General features: G+C 40.6%; 3 protein-coding genes across 3 annotated transcripts; 1 reads left to right on the forward strand and 2 right to left on the reverse strand.

Annotated features, from left to right (window-relative positions):
• Positions 1 to 373: 373 nt before the first annotated feature.
• LOC121743971 lies at positions 374 to 4552 on the reverse strand. Its single transcript, XM_042137393.1, has 7 exons — positions 4427 to 4552; positions 2650 to 4224; positions 1902 to 2335; positions 1652 to 1813; positions 1374 to 1449; positions 921 to 1076; positions 374 to 793 (listed from the first exon to the last, which is right to left on the reverse strand). The coding sequence occupies exons 2-7, from the start codon at positions 4210 to 4212 to the stop codon at positions 656 to 658; spliced, it is 2529 nt and encodes an 842-aa protein (XP_041993327.1). The 5' UTR covers positions 4213 to 4224; positions 4427 to 4552; the 3' UTR covers positions 374 to 655.
• A 2524-nt stretch (positions 4553 to 7076) lies between these two features.
• On the reverse strand, positions 7077 to 7954 carry LOC121805086 (AT-hook motif nuclear-localized protein 20-like). Its single transcript, XM_042204867.1, has one exon. The coding sequence runs from the start codon at positions 7938 to 7940 to the stop codon at positions 7230 to 7232; it is 711 nt and encodes a 236-aa protein (XP_042060801.1). The 5' UTR covers positions 7941 to 7954; the 3' UTR covers positions 7077 to 7229.
• Positions 7955 to 9689: 1735 nt separating this feature from the next.
• LOC121743980 (thylakoid lumenal 15 kDa protein 1, chloroplastic-like) lies at positions 9690 to 17201 on the forward strand. The gene is made up of 8 exons (XM_042137405.1): positions 9690 to 9863; positions 9940 to 10056; positions 10180 to 10275; positions 10483 to 10555; positions 16211 to 16272; positions 16382 to 16463; positions 16577 to 16637; positions 16724 to 17201. Exons 1-8 carry the CDS (start codon positions 9732 to 9734, stop codon positions 16773 to 16775), a joined length of 675 nt encoding a protein of 224 aa, XP_041993339.1. The 5' UTR covers positions 9690 to 9731; the 3' UTR covers positions 16776 to 17201.
• Positions 17202 to 17773: the final 572 nt, after the last annotated feature.

A 17773-nucleotide genomic window follows, 5' to 3' on the forward strand; every position in this document is an offset into this window, starting at 1 on the left:
CCCAATTGACATCCCTATAGCCATGCCGATCAAATATGAGACATTTAATCACGGACGGAGGGGGTTCACTAGATTGTACGGCCAGTGGTAGTTCACTAGATTGTACAGCCAGTGGCAGCAGAAAAAAGTACTACCGTAAAATAAGCAGCAGATTTCAGGTTGTACCACAAAATGTTACCAATGAGTACATATAAACTGAAACAATCATTTTCCATGTCTGGAAAAGCACAGAATGAAAAAATGAAACGCTTATGCAGACAGTAATGGATGGATCCTGGAACAAGAGATAATAGAAGGCGAGGCTACTTGAACAATAAGATCATTACCTCTATCAAGACAACAGTCTCCAAGCACTGTGGACCAAATCAGATCATTACCTACAAATGTTAAGGGAAATGTATCTTCCTCGGGGATCAAGTTTCATTTCATATAGTTTCTAAATTTGGTCAAGATTCATGAGTTCAAAACCAACATCTGATTCTAACTTGTTATAAACCTAAAGTGGAGATTTTCAGAGTCTGTTTAAACAACACCCCGCATACAACAATATTGCTTTGATTCAAGATAATATAATCAAATCAGCTCCAAAATGGAACTTGTGCCACCATTTATGCACAAGATGCAAAAGGCAAGAGAGCACTGGTACCATATTAATTCAAAGAGAGGCGGATGGGTATCGCAGTGGACCTAGAAGGAAATCCGGAAACTCAATATGTTTAAATACTGGAGTCATCTTCAATCCAATAAGTTTCACTTGTGGATTTGAGTGTCCATCAACAAAAACATCAGTAACCTGGAAAACAATCACCGTTTTCTAATCAATTGATATATAGCAGTTGCACCTCAACATACTGAGTAAACAGCATAGCATAACTAAAGTACCCTTTCAATCTTAATGCTTTTTTATTTTGAAACCAGACCTGTGTGCAGCCAAACAATTTCAGCACTTCTAGCAATAAGCATGAATCCACAATCAATCCCAGTGCTTCATTGGTTAAATTGCGACACCAGGATAGGTCCAAACTACGTAAGTTTTTGCAATTTCTTGCAAGTGATAGAGCAGTAAGCCTTGAAACCTGAAATAAACCACACTGCTGTTAACCAAAAAACAAGTATGAATGTCAATCAAAATCAGACAGACAGCTGAGCCAACTAAATGAAGCACTACTTTCTTCTGGTCAGTGTATTCTTTATCCTTTCTCATTCTCCTTCTCGAGTAGGATTTGTATATGAGGCAATAAAACTATATAAACTTGTCTATGCTTCTGGTATAACAGAACAAATATAATAACAGCTACTAAGCTACATATATTTGAGATTGCATTTCGTTAACGGAATGACTTTTAGGGTGTAGGAAACCAAACAAATCTTACCTGTATAACATTATTAAGCGACAAGCACTTGAGAAATGCCCCATTAACATCAAGATATGCAGCAATAGCCTCATCACTGTCCAAACATAGAATAGGAGATCTCAGCAATCAGTTTCCAATTCCAACATTTGGTAAGGTAATATAAAAAAATAAACAAGAAAAGTGACTTATACACTTAAAACCAAGGCACATACTTTAGAATAGGTCAAGATCAAGCTCTGGTACAATAATGTATTCTATAGCCAAACATAATGCAGCTAAAGTGAATAATTTGATACCTGAATGAGTTGCGGCATAATTTTAGCATTTGAATTGCCTGGCAACCATTTGCAAGATGACCTATGGAAATATCCGTCAATTTGACCAAGTTCGTGAGGTCTATTGCTTGTAAGTTAGCACATTTATCACCAATGACTTGCAAAGAAGAATCAGTCAACTCTCTGTAAAATTGTCAAACCATTAATAAAATTTTGAACACCCAAAAGAAGCCTGAAAATATATACATCAATATTATTGGAAGACACCAACTTGCAATCTGCTAAAACAAGCTCCTTCATTCTGGAACCGTGTGTGGAGACAAATTCACTAACAAAATCATCAGAAACTGTTAGAATTCCAGCTACAGATAGAACCTCCAGATTCCCTAGCATTTGCAGAGCCGGGAGAATGAGCATAGCATCTATCCCATGAGAATTATCAATGTATAATTCCCTTAAAACTAATCTCAGTGAGCTAGCCAGAGAACAGATTCCTTCAGAGGTAAGCAGGGGGCACTGACTGATATCAACAGATTTGAGAGAAGGAGCAGCTGAGGCAAGTATATTAAGTCCAGCGTCTGAGAGACGATATGCACCTTTCAAGGATATCGCTGTCAAAGCAGGAAGACTATTTGGTAAACGAGCCAGGGTAGAATGTAGGATGTAGTCAGGCATACAGGCTCCACCTTGATCAAATTGTAACACCTATTAGAGACAGACAGATAACATCAGATCCTTCAGATACAAAGTGCATGTAGCTGAAGTTGACTAAGTACATACAGCCCTGTCACGAGGTATCCTAATTAGGTCAACTGGAGGTTACATCTTAAAAGCATTATGTCAATGTGGCAAAAACAGTAAATAACATCATTCAGAAGCAGATAGCTACCTCTTCATATTAATTCACCAGCATGACAAGAAGAGGCATAATACAACTCAAGAGAAAAAACTTTGTGTTCAAGGGAATATCAGTTTTATGGGCATGGAAATGCAAAATGTTCAAAGGATTAAAATCGCACCGTTAACTTGCTGGTGTTGCAACCCCTAAATATCTTGACAAATTGCTCCTCGGATAACCATGAACAATCTCTTATGCGGATCTCTGTTGGAGTATCATGCACAAGCAATTCAAGAAAATGACCATCCATGCTTCGATTATCACAAAGAAACCAACAGATCTTGTGCCTCAGTGCATCTGGGACAAAGTCAAGAGAAGTGATAGCATCGGCATTACTGGAAAGAATTGACAAGCATATGTCTTGCAACGAAGGAACATGCTTCTGGTGTCTACAAGACTCATGGTTCTTGGGGATCCACTTCAGTTCAACCGTTTCACTCACATCAGTAGAACCCCCATGCTTCCCCCCATTCCTATTAGTTTCACGATCCTTAATAATTTTCATGGCAGTAGAAAAAGGACCAGGCCAATCTTCTATTCTATTACTGGTTTCACGAGGTGCGACATCAGTTCCAGAAGCATCATGAGCACGGTCACCAAATTCATCTCGGGCAGAAAAATGAGCGAATCTAGACGCATTTCTCCTGGCAAAATTTCTGAAACGTGCCCTATGTGCACTTCTTGTATCAATTTCACTCAAATTAGTCCCTCTAACCTGAACTTCATCTGGCGGTACCTCATTGGTTGCTAATTGGTCAACACCTGAGCCACTACTTCCGTTCAAATTCTCTACGTTAAGTTTCACTGTCTCAATGCCACTAGAGGGAGATGCCTCATAGTCCAATTTCATTTTCCCTTTTCCTTCTTTGCTTGGTCTCCCTCTAGTAGTTATATCAGATTTAGCCTCTGATATACTCTTCGCAGGTACATCATCACTACAATTTGTACCACCTTTTTTACCACGCTGAATTCCTTGCAATGAAGCACCACCAATACGAATGTCACTTATTTCTCTCTGTGGAACTCTCTTCCCTGACCTCAAGCTCAAGAAACCATTCTCCAGCTTATCCTTTCCAGATGATTCAGACCCTAAAGCTTTAGTCTCCATGCTTGATTTCTTCTTGCATTGGCCAATATCCCGAGTTTCCCTCACAGAATAATTAATATCGCAACCAAATCCTAACCTGGCAGCACTCGCACCATCCTCAATCATCACAGTATCTTCTAACAAATCCATGAAATCTCCACCATCCGAATCCTTTAAAACTTCCGAAACTATATTTGCATCAGTATTCCGATCGGAACCCCCAGCCCCCAATTTCATATCAGAACCACGTCTCTTCAAATTCCTTGTATGAACACAAGCTAAAGAAGTCCCTTCGACTTTCTTCCTCTTCCCACTCCCAACCCCAACACACTCCCCTGCCTTTTTCGCCAACCGAGCACTGACTCTTCGCACATTTCCACTTTTAGAAACCATAACCAAGCCGGCACCATCGACAAACCCTATCTCCGGACCCAAAACATCTTCCTTCGGAGTGCACACATCCTTCAATGACGGATTCACGAATTCAGAGGTTTTCGGCGGCGTCACAGGTTCAGCAACAACATTTAGCGGAGCCGATGCCTGCGAAAGCTCCGATTTCGCAGTAGACGAAGTATTCCTAGACCTCAACACCGTCATTTCGACGCAGCCCTATCGAATCAAGCAAGACGAAGCAAATAAGTTGCGCATACCGCGGTGCAGAAGAAATTCGACACAACAAAAAAACGCAACGAATAAACTCCACAATTCTCAACCACCGCATTACAGAGACGTTCACAAAAACAATAACACATTCATTATATACACAACAAATGCAAAAAAAATATGAGAACGGGAGAGAGCAACTTATTACGAGCAATGGATGAGTGTGGAAGCAGCAGAGGGCGGCGTGTTTTGAGAATTAAAATTGAGATTAACTATCAAGTTTGTAGGAGACGCTTAAGTGGAATTCGACTCTTGAGCCGCTTCGTATTTCCCGCCAAATAAGTACAGTTAACCCTAAAAATAGGATAGTGGCGGTTTATAGGTCCTTTTTTCGTTTTTTTTCCCCTCTTTTTTATCCAACCGCATTATCTCCTCCACATTTATGGAAAGACAGTTAATACATGGAAATTGATCTTTATTAAACTTTAGGCCATCCGTAATGGGGCGGACGATGGCACGTTCGATGGCGCATCGTCCGCCCCATTGCGGGTGCGTGACATAGGTCGCGGACGATCGTCGCGCCCTATACTAAGGGCACGGAGTATAGGGCGGACGATGCCCATCGTCCGCGCCCACTGTGGGCGACGCGGACGATGACACGCGATTTCGTTTTTTTATAAATATAGTTCATTTGTAATTTCATTTCACGATGTCACTTTCGAAATTTATTATTACATTTACATAATTACTACGAAATGGATTCAAGTCCTAATAGTCCTATGTTTAGCGGAGAGGCGCGTTGGCCGGGTACAGAACCCGGCGAATATCGTTCATTCGACGCCGACACCCAGTACGATCTCAATTTCAGTACGGAATCGTACGGGTTGTCTGACATGGAGCCGTCTTCCGAAAACAAAACAATAAAACGATGATGTGGCGAGCCTTAGGGCACCCCACTGCAGATGGGGGGAAGGAGGATAAAACTGATGACGTGGCGCGCCATAGGGCGCGCCTTAGGACGCTCCACTGCTGATGCCCTTAGGTAAATATTAATACTTTCTGAGTCTCATAATAAGAGACACGTTTCACGTTTACCAAATATGATAAGTAAATGTCACATCCTCTAACTCACTTCACTCACATTCTAATTGAAAATTAATAGTGGATTTCATATTTCACTAATTTTTCCAACCCACTACTCTTTGGTATTTCTTAAAATTTGTGCTCACATCAAATGTGACTCCTATTATGGGACGAAAAGAGTATGCACTACTCCCTCAATCTCCATTAATTGTCCAGTTTTGCCATTTTTGTTCGTCCCCTATTAATTGTATATTTTCATTTTTACCATAAATGGTAAGTAGAACTCACATTTCATTAATTCATTTCACTCATATTTTATTATAAAACTATTATATAAAAATGAGACTCATATTCCACTAACTTTTTCAACTCACTTTCCTTTATATTTCTTAAAACTCGTGTCGGAACTAAAATGGATAATTATTAGAGGACGGTAGTATTTATTGAAGTTGTTTTTCAAATTAATAGTATTTTTTTTAAATCGTGCATTTTAGTCAACTCGACTAAAACATAAATTTTCGGTGAAAAGGAAACCAATATAATTTACACGATAAATAACCTCGGGAAAAAAATTACACGATAATTTATTGAATATTTGGCATTGTAGTATGTGTTACATAAATTGTCATTTTTTTAATACTTAAGTTCGCGAATGCTTATACTTATCGCATATAGCCGTTAGGGATGCGAATTTAGCCCGCAACCCGTGGGCTGGCCCGAATAGCTACCAAATTTACAGGGTTATGGCTGAAAATTTCCAATCCGATAAAATTACAGCCCGATTAGCCCGCACTCGATTAACCCGCAACCCGTTAGCGCCAGACCCGAAAACTCGATGGGCTGGCCCGAAAACCCCATAAAATTTCTATAGTTCTATTTGTTTGACTCTAATTCAACACTTCATTGATTATTTTATAATATAGATTACTGAATAAATAACTTTCCATTTTATATATTAAATATATAAATTATGGATTAAGTTTTTGTTAATATAATAATAGATAAATGAATTAGAAACTTCAAATTCACTAAAAAAATATATTTAAATTTCTAAACATGCTTTAAATCATGATGTTTATGTTTTATTTTGCATAAATCTCAAATATTAGTATTTGATCATGTTTATGTTTGAGTTTAAGCATAGATCTCAAATTTATCATAAGTAAATAATTTATATTTTATAAATATAACTAATTTTCACCATTATTTATTGGATTGATCGCATATTAATTTTATCGGTAGCAACCCGATGGGCTAGCCCGAAACCCGAGCTTTTAGGGTTAGGGTTGAACTTTTATAACCCGAAAAAAATCACAACCCGATTAGTCTGCACCCGATTGACCAGCAACCCGAATAGGGTTGGCCCGATTGACATCCCTAGTTGCCGTTTGGTTGCTTGTTGTTGCTATTATTGATTATTATATAATTATTTGTTTATAATTAAATTATTTAATTATTTTAGTTGAAGAAGTTGGTGAATGTAACTCGTTATCTTATGTTTTATTCATTTAAAATTAAGTTGTGAGATCCAATCTAATGTATCAAATATACTCCTTTCATCTTATATTACTCGCACTTTTTATTTTAGTTCGTTAATTTGGGATTTTTTAGTATAAATAAATTAGTATTTTAAATGTAGTGAGAGATCACTTAGTAATGAAAGTACTTAATTAACTCTAATATAATGAAAGTATATTGACATCTAATATTAAAAAATTTGCAAGTAGCATATAGCAACACAAAACAATAGAATCTAATGTGGAGTATGTATACAACAAAAAAGAAATAGTACTACTAAATTTATGAAGCAAAACAATGGAAACTAAGTTAGACATCTAACAAAACAATACTCCCATACTAGTAGTAAATTTATGAAGAATTGGAGTTGAGATCTAAGCAATTTACTTTACTAGGAAGAATTGCTCGCCCTAATAAGACGGAGGAAGGCCCAGCGGAGGCCAAAACATGCCGCCGTTGCTACCCAAATTCGACGGTCCAGCCGGCTGCGATTGCATTCCGTCGCCGGGGTGTTGGAGCGGCAGCCGCTCAAAATTGTCATTCGTGAATGAGTTGGCAATGATTATGACCGGACCTGAGGCCATCAAAGTGCCGACGACATGGCCGCCGAAGACCTTGCCCTGGTTTCCGGCGAGGGAGACGTTCAATGCGGCGTATCCCGGCGGCGAAATCGACGCCGGCAGAAAGGCTCCGGAGAGGGAGATAATCTCGCATATCCCGGTGACAGTGGACACGCCGTTGGGCTGGCGGAGCGTGACGTTGGTGACTCGGCCGGAGGCGCTGGAGACGGAGACGCCGACTTGGCGGCTGCAGGCGATGTTGGCGAGGTATTCGCAGATGTCGCTGCCGGCAGCGATTTCGATGTAGTGCGTGCGGTTAGCAGCGTTGGGGATGGGAACGGGAACGGGGATGGGAGCGCGGGGCTTGTTCTTGGAGCCGGGGGGGCGGCCGCGGGGGCGGCGGCGGATCCCCGACGGCTGGGAGATCTCGATGTCGCTGGCCTCGTTGTTAGGACTAGGGTTAGGGTTAGGGTTAGGGTTCGGGTTGGTGGTGGTGGTGGTGCTGTTGGATGTGTTGATACCGTCCTGATTCATCGCCATATTCCCTGCTGCACACCACATGTTGGGATTGATTTTTATTCGTGGCACAAATAATATGTATGCATCAAATCCTATCTATCTCCCTATATATAGAAGAGACTGCAATCCTATCTCCAGTAGGAAATAGGATTCGAACAAGGAAATTTCCATGTATAAAAGGACTCCTATCCATACAAGGAAACCATATGAGAACCCAAATCTATTACTCCTATTTACATAATTTGATATTTTCCTTTTGGAAATTAAATACTTGCCATATCTATCTCTAGTTGAAAAGATAGCAAGTGTGAGAAAAGGATAGGTGCGACGGTTGCCATATCAAAGCATAAAGATTAAAGGTCAGAGCACTATAAGCTTATCATCTTGGGCTACTGTCCCCATGCCCCCCATTCCCACAAATCTTGAATGATTATTTGTTTTCCTATTAAGGAAAATATAGTACCATCCACATGCTTTCTATTTCAGTCTGCTATATATTTATCGGAGGGGATATATATGCTGATAGTATATTTTTATTAATAAATGAATTAAAGAAATTTAAAGATTAACTATGTTCATGATAGCTTTGAATCTGAATCCAAGATTTGAACTCAGACAAATATCGATAAATCTCAATTAAAATTGAGTGCGGCCGGGCAAAGAGACAAACTCGATCGGCCGTCTCTGTTCGATGGGTATCGCATCAAATGGTAATGTCTCACTCCTCACCCAATTAGATTGCCACGACCAATTTTAATTCAACGCTAGAAATAACTGATTATACACATCAATATTTCGAAACTACATTTGTCTTGGTATCTATTTTGAAGAAATTTGATATATATCCAATACGGGATGAGTCTTTATCTTATAAGGTATGTATTTTATGTGTGCACAATTTATGATTACTATTCGTTTAGTTCATAGTTTACAATTATAGATTATAATAAGCAAAATAAAGATAAACTTAATAATACAAAAAAAACTCAAATAATTTTATATATGAAAAACATATTTAGCAAACTCTACTAATTAGGATTAATTACAATCGAACATCGATTACCTCCAAATTTCGGATAGCTAGCAACGCATCAAATGGAGGCATAGGAGACCAATGAATGCCGGTGTAAGCAATCCATACATTGAAAAAGAGAAGCATCCAATTAGCAACTAATGATGGTTCTCCAAAAAATTGCGATGGGCTAGAAATATTCTATCGTTGCTTACGACAAGACATGATTTATTCTTGCACATAGACAACACGTTGGCAACGAGGAAAGAGTTCTTCCAACATAGACGCGACAACACTGGACGCATAAACCTCTCTACACTGCAAAAATGCATGTCGATAACTTGCAACTAGTGGAGGAGTACTGGTGTATACTAATTAGAGGAGAACTTGCACGTTGCCTGAAGCACAGGATGTGAGTGCTTGAATCATTTATGCAAAGCCGTTAGCAACACATTCATAGACAAATACAAATTAGATTATTATTATTATAAGTAACAAATACCATAAGAATATAAGCATAACCGAATTATTAAATCTTAAATAAAAGAAAATTCTTACCATGTTTTGAAGGGTTGGTAATAGTTCATTATAAAATCTTACCATGTTTGGGGTGGTAAATATCATGTTAGTTCATTACGTCGTTTTATTTGAATATTAAAATTTGTCTGAGTTTTTAAATTAAAATATTATAGTATGCGCATTCGATCTCTAATTATTTTAAACAAATGATATGAAAATGAAATTGTCCACGTAAGCACAAGCATGAGTCGGATTATCCAAACAAACATTAGCAGCTAGCAGTTATCCAACACCACTCATCAATGGCTGCTCTCAACTTCTGCTGTTGTTCCCCTCTTCCAAACCTCACCACCGCCACCACATCTTTGTCTCACCACCAAAATTCCCACTCCCTCACCGCTTCCCCTCCCCTTGCCAGCTGCAGCCCGCCGCAGGTACTCGCCGCCTCAACAAAAATCATCTCCTAATTTTTCATTTTGTTTAACTTAAATCGCATTTGCTATTTTTTAGGGCACTCAATTTCGGAGCAATCTATCTTCCATATGTGATTCATTCTCTAAAGTTAGTGTCCTTGCACTAGTTTCCGCTTCACTTGTTTTTGCTTCCAACCCTGCCCTCGCATTTAAGGTAATTCTTGAATTTAATTAAATATGATCTCGCTGAATTGTCGATCGTTTAGTTTATTTCATGCTTTTGTTTTTTTTTTATGTTGATCGATCTTAAATTGGGGGTGTAATATATCATGATTAGGGGGGAGGTCCTTATGGCGCTGAAGTGACAAGGGGGCAGGATCTAACTGGGAAAGATTTTAGTGGCAAGACATTGATCAAGCAAGATTTTAAGACGGTAGGCGTTTTTGCAATATGTTTTATCTGCGATTTTCCGTTTGGTTTCTTCCTGATTGATGAAATTAGGGATGGTTTTGCTAGCTTGATGCATACCCAGTTTAGAAATATTCGTATTTAGCTCGGATCACATTTATGGAGATTGTATGGTATATGTTGCAGTTTCACTAGTGAATGTCAATGAGTTAGTTGCTGGGTTTTTTGGCAGTCAATACTAAGGCAAGCAAACTTTAAAGGAGCTAAATTACTGGGGGCCAGCTTCTTTGATGCTGATTTAACAGGTATATCCATAGTTTCTGTCTTGTTCCCAAGTTGAACAGCTTCTTTTCTTCGTCGAGCGTTTTGAATGGCCAAGAATTTCTACTGTTTCATGGATATGGCTTCCTTGAAGATGAAAGTTTGATTTGCATAAATGCACGGGGCTGGCTGATAATCACTGTAGACTTTAGGTCGATACGTAAATGATGAATTGGAGGGAAACTAGGTGAGTTGTTTGTAAATAAATTAGAATCGTTCCCCTGATGACAGATCTTACTAAAGATGATAAATACTTGTGATGGAAGTGTATCTTCTTACCCAAACTATAGTAGAGCTTGGTTTTATACTATCCATTGATCCACCGGCAATTGTGGGGACTGTAATACAGTCTTCACTATTTGCCTAAGATATTTTTGTGATGTGCTAAACTACTTGATTTTCTGTTATGTTTGTGGATTGATTGTATTATAGCCTACACAATTTTTGTAGAGAGCAGATAAAATGAAGATGACATTCTGGAATCTTAACCTTCGTTTATGGGAGTTTGTTCATGGCTTCATGCTAACAAGTAGACATATCAAACTAGTAGCTACTGTTTCTTAGAGATGGTAATCAAGACAGGAGATGATTTGCATATTGGCAAAAGGAATTAAGAGTGGAAGATTGTCTGTATTGCTTGATGAATCAACGATTTACAGCCCCTCAGTTTATAGGGAAGTTATTTCCCTATCTATGGTAATTACAATAAATTGTAATCAATCTATTCTAGGAATTAATACAATGTAATCAATCCTAGTCTATCACTGATTTTGTGCAATATTCTCTCTTTGTGGGATATTCCCTTTTGATATGGTTTGACACTCCCCTCAAGTTGAGAAACGGTATCTCCGATACTCAACTTGCCTAAAATCTCCTTGAAAGCTTTCGGATGAACTGCCTTGGTCAAGATGTCTGCCAACTGTTCTTCTGATCGTACAAATGGGAACTCAATGGTACCTGCCTCGAGATTTTCTTTAATGAAGTGACGGTCAACTTCCACATGTTTAGTTCTGTCATGTTGCACCGGATTTTCTGAGATGCTGATTGCTGCTTTGTTGTCGCAAAATAATTGACTTTTCCTCGTAGGTGGGTAGCCAATTTCCGTTAACAACCTCCTTAACCACATTATTTCCATAAGTCCACTTTTGATTCCTCTGAACTCAGCTTCTGCACTAGATAAGGCCACCACCTTTTGTTTCTTGCTTCTCCAAGTGACAAGGTTGCCTCCAACGAAGGTGAAGTAGCCTCCTGTAGACTTTCTATCGACGGGGTTACTTGCCCAATCTGCATCGGTGTATCCGTCGATTTCTAGAGTTTCTTTCTTAGCTAAGAACACTCCATATCCTACCGTCCCTTTCAGATATCGAACAATCCTCAAGGCGGCATCCATGTGGTCAGCTTGTGGTTGGTGCATGAACTGACTAACTATGCCAACTGCATAAGTAATATCTGGCCGAGTGTGGGATAAATAGATAAGCTTCCCTACCAATCGTTGATACCGTTCGCGATCTGCAAGTACGGCTCCTTCTTCTATCTTCAAGCCGTGGTTTGGGATCATGGGAGTTTCTGCCGATTTGCACTCCAATAGGCCCGTCTCTGCCAATAGATCAAGGACGTACTTCTTTTGCCTTAGAAATATTCCGTGCCTCGATCTCAACACTTCAATTCCAAGAAAGTATTTCAATGCTCCAAGATCTTTCATTTCAAATTCCTTGAATAGATTCTCTCACAGGCTTTGAATTTCCTCACTATCATCCCCTGTGATGATCATATCGTCTACGTAGATAATTAGGCAGGTAATCTTGTCTCCCCTTTTTTTCGTGAAGAGTGTGTGGTCTGACTGACTCTGTTTGAACCCTTGTTTGGCCATAGCCTGACAAAATCTTCCAAACCAGACTCTTGGGGACTGCTTTAGTCCATACAATGTTTTTCTCAAACGACACACTTGTCCTGTTCTGAAATCTGCCGCACAACCCGGTGGCACTTCCATATATACTTCTTTATTTTCTTCTAATTCTCCACGAAGAAAGGCATTTGTGACGTCGAACTGATGTAGGGGCCAATCTTTGCATGCTGCTACAGACAGTAAAGCTCGAACCGTGTTAAGCTTGGCAACTGGGGAGAAGGTTTCTTCATAGTCTATTCCATACACTTGTGTGTATCCTTTCGCCACAAGCCTCGCCTTGTATTTCTCGATTGAACCATCTGCTCTTCTTTTGATGGTAAAAATCTATCTACATCCAACAGGCTTCTTCCCATTAGGTAATGTGCACTTCTCCCACGTTTCATTTTTGATGAGTGCATCTATTTCTTTCTTCATAGCTTCTCTCCAGTGCTTGTGTCTTGATGCCTCCTCAAATGATTGAGGAATTTCCTCTTCTTCGTACAGGGCGGCTTCGAATGCTCGGGCCATTTCTGATAATTGTCCTTGTGCGGTATTCGCCATAGAATATCTGCCCCTTCTTCCTTTCCAATCTGGTGAGTACCTCCGAGGTGGGACTCCTCTTGTACTTCTTGGAGATAGCTCATATGACTGTTCCGTATCTCCATCACCTCTACTCATTCCACATTCGGCCTCATTGTTCCTATCCATATTAGTACTTTCAGGAGAAATGCTATCATCAATATTGGAATTATGTACCTCAGGATTCAAAGCCGGGGTTGATCTTTGGTCAATGTCACTTTGCACTTCGTTCTGTACTACTGGGTTTGACGGCCCGGTGGTGCTGTTAACCTCGTCTGTTGGACCAACCTCTGTGACAGGATCTGGCGATGACTCTCCCCCAGAGTGGTTTTCCCTTGGAACAGTGTTGGGTATGGGTGTAGGTAGCCAATTTAGTAAGTCACTATTCGGATGTTCATCTGAAGTTGGTGTCTCCCCCTGACTACTAGATTGGCTGTAAAAGAATTCTCCTTCCACAAAATCACAATTCAAGGTGGTATGTATCTGGCGAGTGGTTGGGTCATAGCACCTATACCCTTTCTGAATTTTTCCATAGCCAAGAAACACACATTTTAGGGCACATGGGGAAAATTTGGTACGTTCGTGTTTAGGGATATGAACGAAGACAGTACACCCGAACACCCTGGGTTCTAAAGACAAGAATGATGGAAGTTCAAAGTGTTGGGAAAAAATGTCGAGGGGAGTTTTGAAGTTTAGGATCCCAGTGGGTAAGCGGTTCATAAGGTACACTGATGTAGCTACAGCTTCGGGCCAAAAGGACTTGGGTACTTTGGAGTCAAGTAGAAGGGCTCGGGTGATTTCTAGGATATATCGATTTTTTCTTTCTGCAAACCCATTCTGTTCGGGAGTATAGGCACATGATGTTTGGTGAACTAATCCCTTTTTCCCTGAAAAAATTTTGCATTTTTTCGTTGACAAACTCTCCCCCGTTATCTGACCTAAGGATTTGAATTGTTTGGTGATATTGGGTTTGGATTAGGGTAAAGAATTCAGTGAATTTGTCAAACACTTCGGACTTAGGTTTCAAGAAATAAATCCAAGTCATGCGAGAATAGTCATCAATAAAGAGCACGAAATATCTAAAACCTTGTCCCCCAGTAATAGGAGCGGGGCCCCAAACATCAGAATGTATTAAAGCAAAAAGAGTTTTTATTCTTGTATTATTCAACTTAAAAGTATGTCTGTGACTTTTGGCTAACAAACAAGTTTCACAATGGAAGGAATTCATAGAGGTCGCTAACTTAGGAAAAAGCATGCGTAAATACCTTATGGATGGATGTCCTAACCGACGATGCCAAAGCCAAGCCTGCCTGTCCGTTGGTCCGTGAGTCAGCATTGCAACACTCTGTTGGGCTATCTCATCCACATAGTACAGTCCGTTGCGCTCAGTGCCACACCCAATTATCGTCCCCGTCTTGATATCCTGTAGCATGCAAAATTGAGGTTGCATCAGTAACTTGCAATTCAGTTCTTTAGTCACATGACTAATAGAGAGGAGCTTATGTGATAATGATGGCACAAAAAGGCAATTAGATAGGCATAAAGTGGGCGAAATATTAATTGTGCCTGCCCCTTGGACCCGGGCTAGGTCCCCACTGGCCGTCTGGACATAGGACTTGGTGAATTTTGAGATAGTTTGAAAATCAGATGCATCAAACGACATCGTGTCAGTTGCGCCACAATCAAAAATCCAATGGGTATCTTTATGGCCTGTTTGGGACATAGAGGAATAAGCTAAGACATCAAAGGAATTTTTACAAGATATAGATGGTAGGTTTCCAAGGTTTTCACAAATTTGGGGTGCAATCTGTAATGTTTTTGCTGTGTGGGGGTCAGATTGGATGTTTCGGGTTTTGTGGGGGTCCAGAGTGAAATTTTCAGGTTTTCTGGGGTGGTTTCGTGTTTTATGGGATTTTTGGGGTAGAATCTGAGAAGTATTTTCGGCTCGGGGGTCAGAGGCGGATTTTTGAGATATTGGGGGTGGATTTCGGGAGGTATTTTCGGCTTGGGGTTCGAATTGGGATTTTCGGGAAGGTTTGGGGCCAATTTGTGAGGGTTGAAACTTGGAGGATTTATTGGAAAGGATCTCGTTTCTTCCATGAAACCCAGCTGCCTTCCCCTTCAGTGAAACCCCAGCCGTTCTCTCCGCTGAGTCCTCTTCAGTGGGGAACCTTGCTGCCTTGTCTCTATCGCCGGAATTGGATACCACTTCGGCATATGATGGAGGTTGGTTTGGCAGTGGCGGTGGCGGTGGCGGTTGGAGGGGCATATACTGGCTGCCAATATTTGGCAGAGGTTGTTGAGTGGGCAATGGAGGCATAGGGTGCTGGTGAAGGGAAAGTGGCTGGGAAGCTGTATGCGGCGGCAATTGAGCGGCAATTGAAGTGTTAAGCTGCTGTTTTCTTATTTGGTTCTGACCAATCTGACCAGAAACTGATACTGAAGCCTGGATAGCAGGCTGCTGATTTGAGATAGCTGATGGAGGTTGGCGACGCGTGACGACGGTGGTAAGTTCCTTCCTGGCGTAGGCAGCCGCTGGCTCTCTCCTCACGGCGGCGGCCGCTGCTTGTGCTGCAGATCTTCTTTCGGTGGCTGGAGGGACTGATTTTGTCCCGGTTGCAACATTGATGGAGGATGTTGATCCTCTCCCAGCAGCGGCGGCATATTGTTCGTTGCACCGCTGGTAGGTTGTTTCTTTGTATTGAGCAATCAACTTTGATATGCATTCAAGGAGTGATTCAGAATCGAGAATATGGGGTATTTGGATTGTACTCACGATTTTTGTATTTGTGAAGTTTTCTGCGGAAGGTGTCACGCTAGTGACCGATCCACATGATCGATACTGCTCTGATACCATCTTAGAGATGGTAATCGAGAGAGGAGATGATTTGCATATTGGCAAAAGGAATTAAGAGTGGAAGATTGTCTGTATTGCTTGATGAATCAACGATTTACAGCCCCTCAGTTTATAGGGAAGTTATTTCCCTATCTATGGTAATTACAATAAATTGTAATCAATCTATTCTAGGAATTAATACAATGTAATCAATCCTAGTCTATCACTGATTTTGTGCAATCTTCTCTCTTTGTGGGATATTCCCTTTTGATATGGTTTGACACTGTTTTCTTATGTTTATCTTCTTTTTCCTTTCTTAAAAATATTTGTCATGTTCAGGAGCTGATCTTTCTGGTGCTGATCTTCGAGGAGCAGATTTCTCCTTGGCTAATGTAACAAAGGTGTCAATGCTCTTTCTGTTTTCGTATAACTTTTCTGACTCAGGTCGTTCCAATATAGCTAGTGCTGAAATTCTAACGATCTCTTCTAAAAGTGTTTGTATTTAATTAGGTAAATTTGAGCAATGCCAACCTCGAAGGAGCACTTACCACGGGCAATACCTCTTTCAAGGGTTCCATCATAACTGGTGCAGGTACTAAAGGAATATATCGTCTTCAGAAATAACTAAGTGATCAGACCAGCAAAATCATTGCTATTTCTTGGCTAAGACTCTAGTTTGTTGATGTTTTTCTCTGTTCTTTTCAGACTTCACGGATGTGCCATTGAGAGACGACCAACGGGAATTACTATGCAAAGTTGCGGACGGGTAACTACACATCACTCACCATCACTATCTTCTCCACTACTGTCTTTCGTAGTCCCTCTAATCTAATATATATGTTTGATTGACAGGACTAACCCGGTAACAGGTAACGAAACCAGAGAGACATTGCTTTGCAAGTAGCACATCATTTTGGAGGTGCACGGGCAACAAAATTGTTTTGTGATTAACTTTAGAAAACATCATCTCCTTCTCCAACAGCATTTGTTTATGAATGAATACCTCCTAAAATAGCCTTGTGTTGCAGGGGGTTGTGATCAATTGCTAACTTTCTCAACTTGCTAACTTACTAACTCATCAACGCAGTTTATAAAAATATCAACATGATGACATTAAAATGTCAACACATCATTTTGTTGAATTTCAATATAATGAGTTGATATTATGTGTCGACATTTTAATGTCATTGTGTTAACATTTTTAATACACTGCATTGATGAGTTAGTAACTTAAATAGTTAGCAATATAACTCACCCGTTTGTACGGAGTATTGTATGTACGGAGAATTTCAGTTTGCTATCTTAAGTTTTTATTGCCTTGTGAGACTCAGCCCGCTTTGGCCCTTAGGCTATCCACAATGGCACCTAGCGCACCGCCTAGCCGAGCGCCGGCGCTAGGCGAACCATTGCAGCCTCCGAAAACCGCCGAGCGTTTTTTCGGAATTAAAAATCGCCTAGCGCTAGGCGGTCGCCGGGCGCTGGGCGATCCGCTCGGCGCCATGCAGCGTCGGGATCGCCCAGCGCATCGCCCAGCAGTTTTTTTTTTTTTTTTAAATTGTCCCTACACTATATATACGCGATTTGCACTTCATTTTCATTCGCACCACTTGTATTAACGAGTACTCTCTCTATCTAAATTTCTATACAAGATAAACACCGAGAAATGGATCTAAACAACGAGCCGAGTTCAGGGACGAGTGGTTCTCAAACTCCCCCAATTAATGTTGGAGGCGGATGGAATCAGATGCCCGGGTACTACAACATGTACCCGTGGCAGCAGACGCTACCCGGGATGCCGACCGGAGGGAGTCCGCCGGGGGGTTCCCGGCGGTGCCGGGTTGGGGACCCAATATGCAGATGATGCCGGGGTGGGCACCCAATATGCAGATGATGCCCGGGGGA

Source organism: Salvia splendens, chromosome 1 (genome assembly GCF_004379255.2).
Source record: "Salvia splendens isolate huo1 chromosome 1, SspV2, whole genome shotgun sequence".
Lineage (NCBI taxonomy): Eukaryota > Viridiplantae > Streptophyta > Magnoliopsida > Lamiales > Lamiaceae > Salvia > Salvia splendens.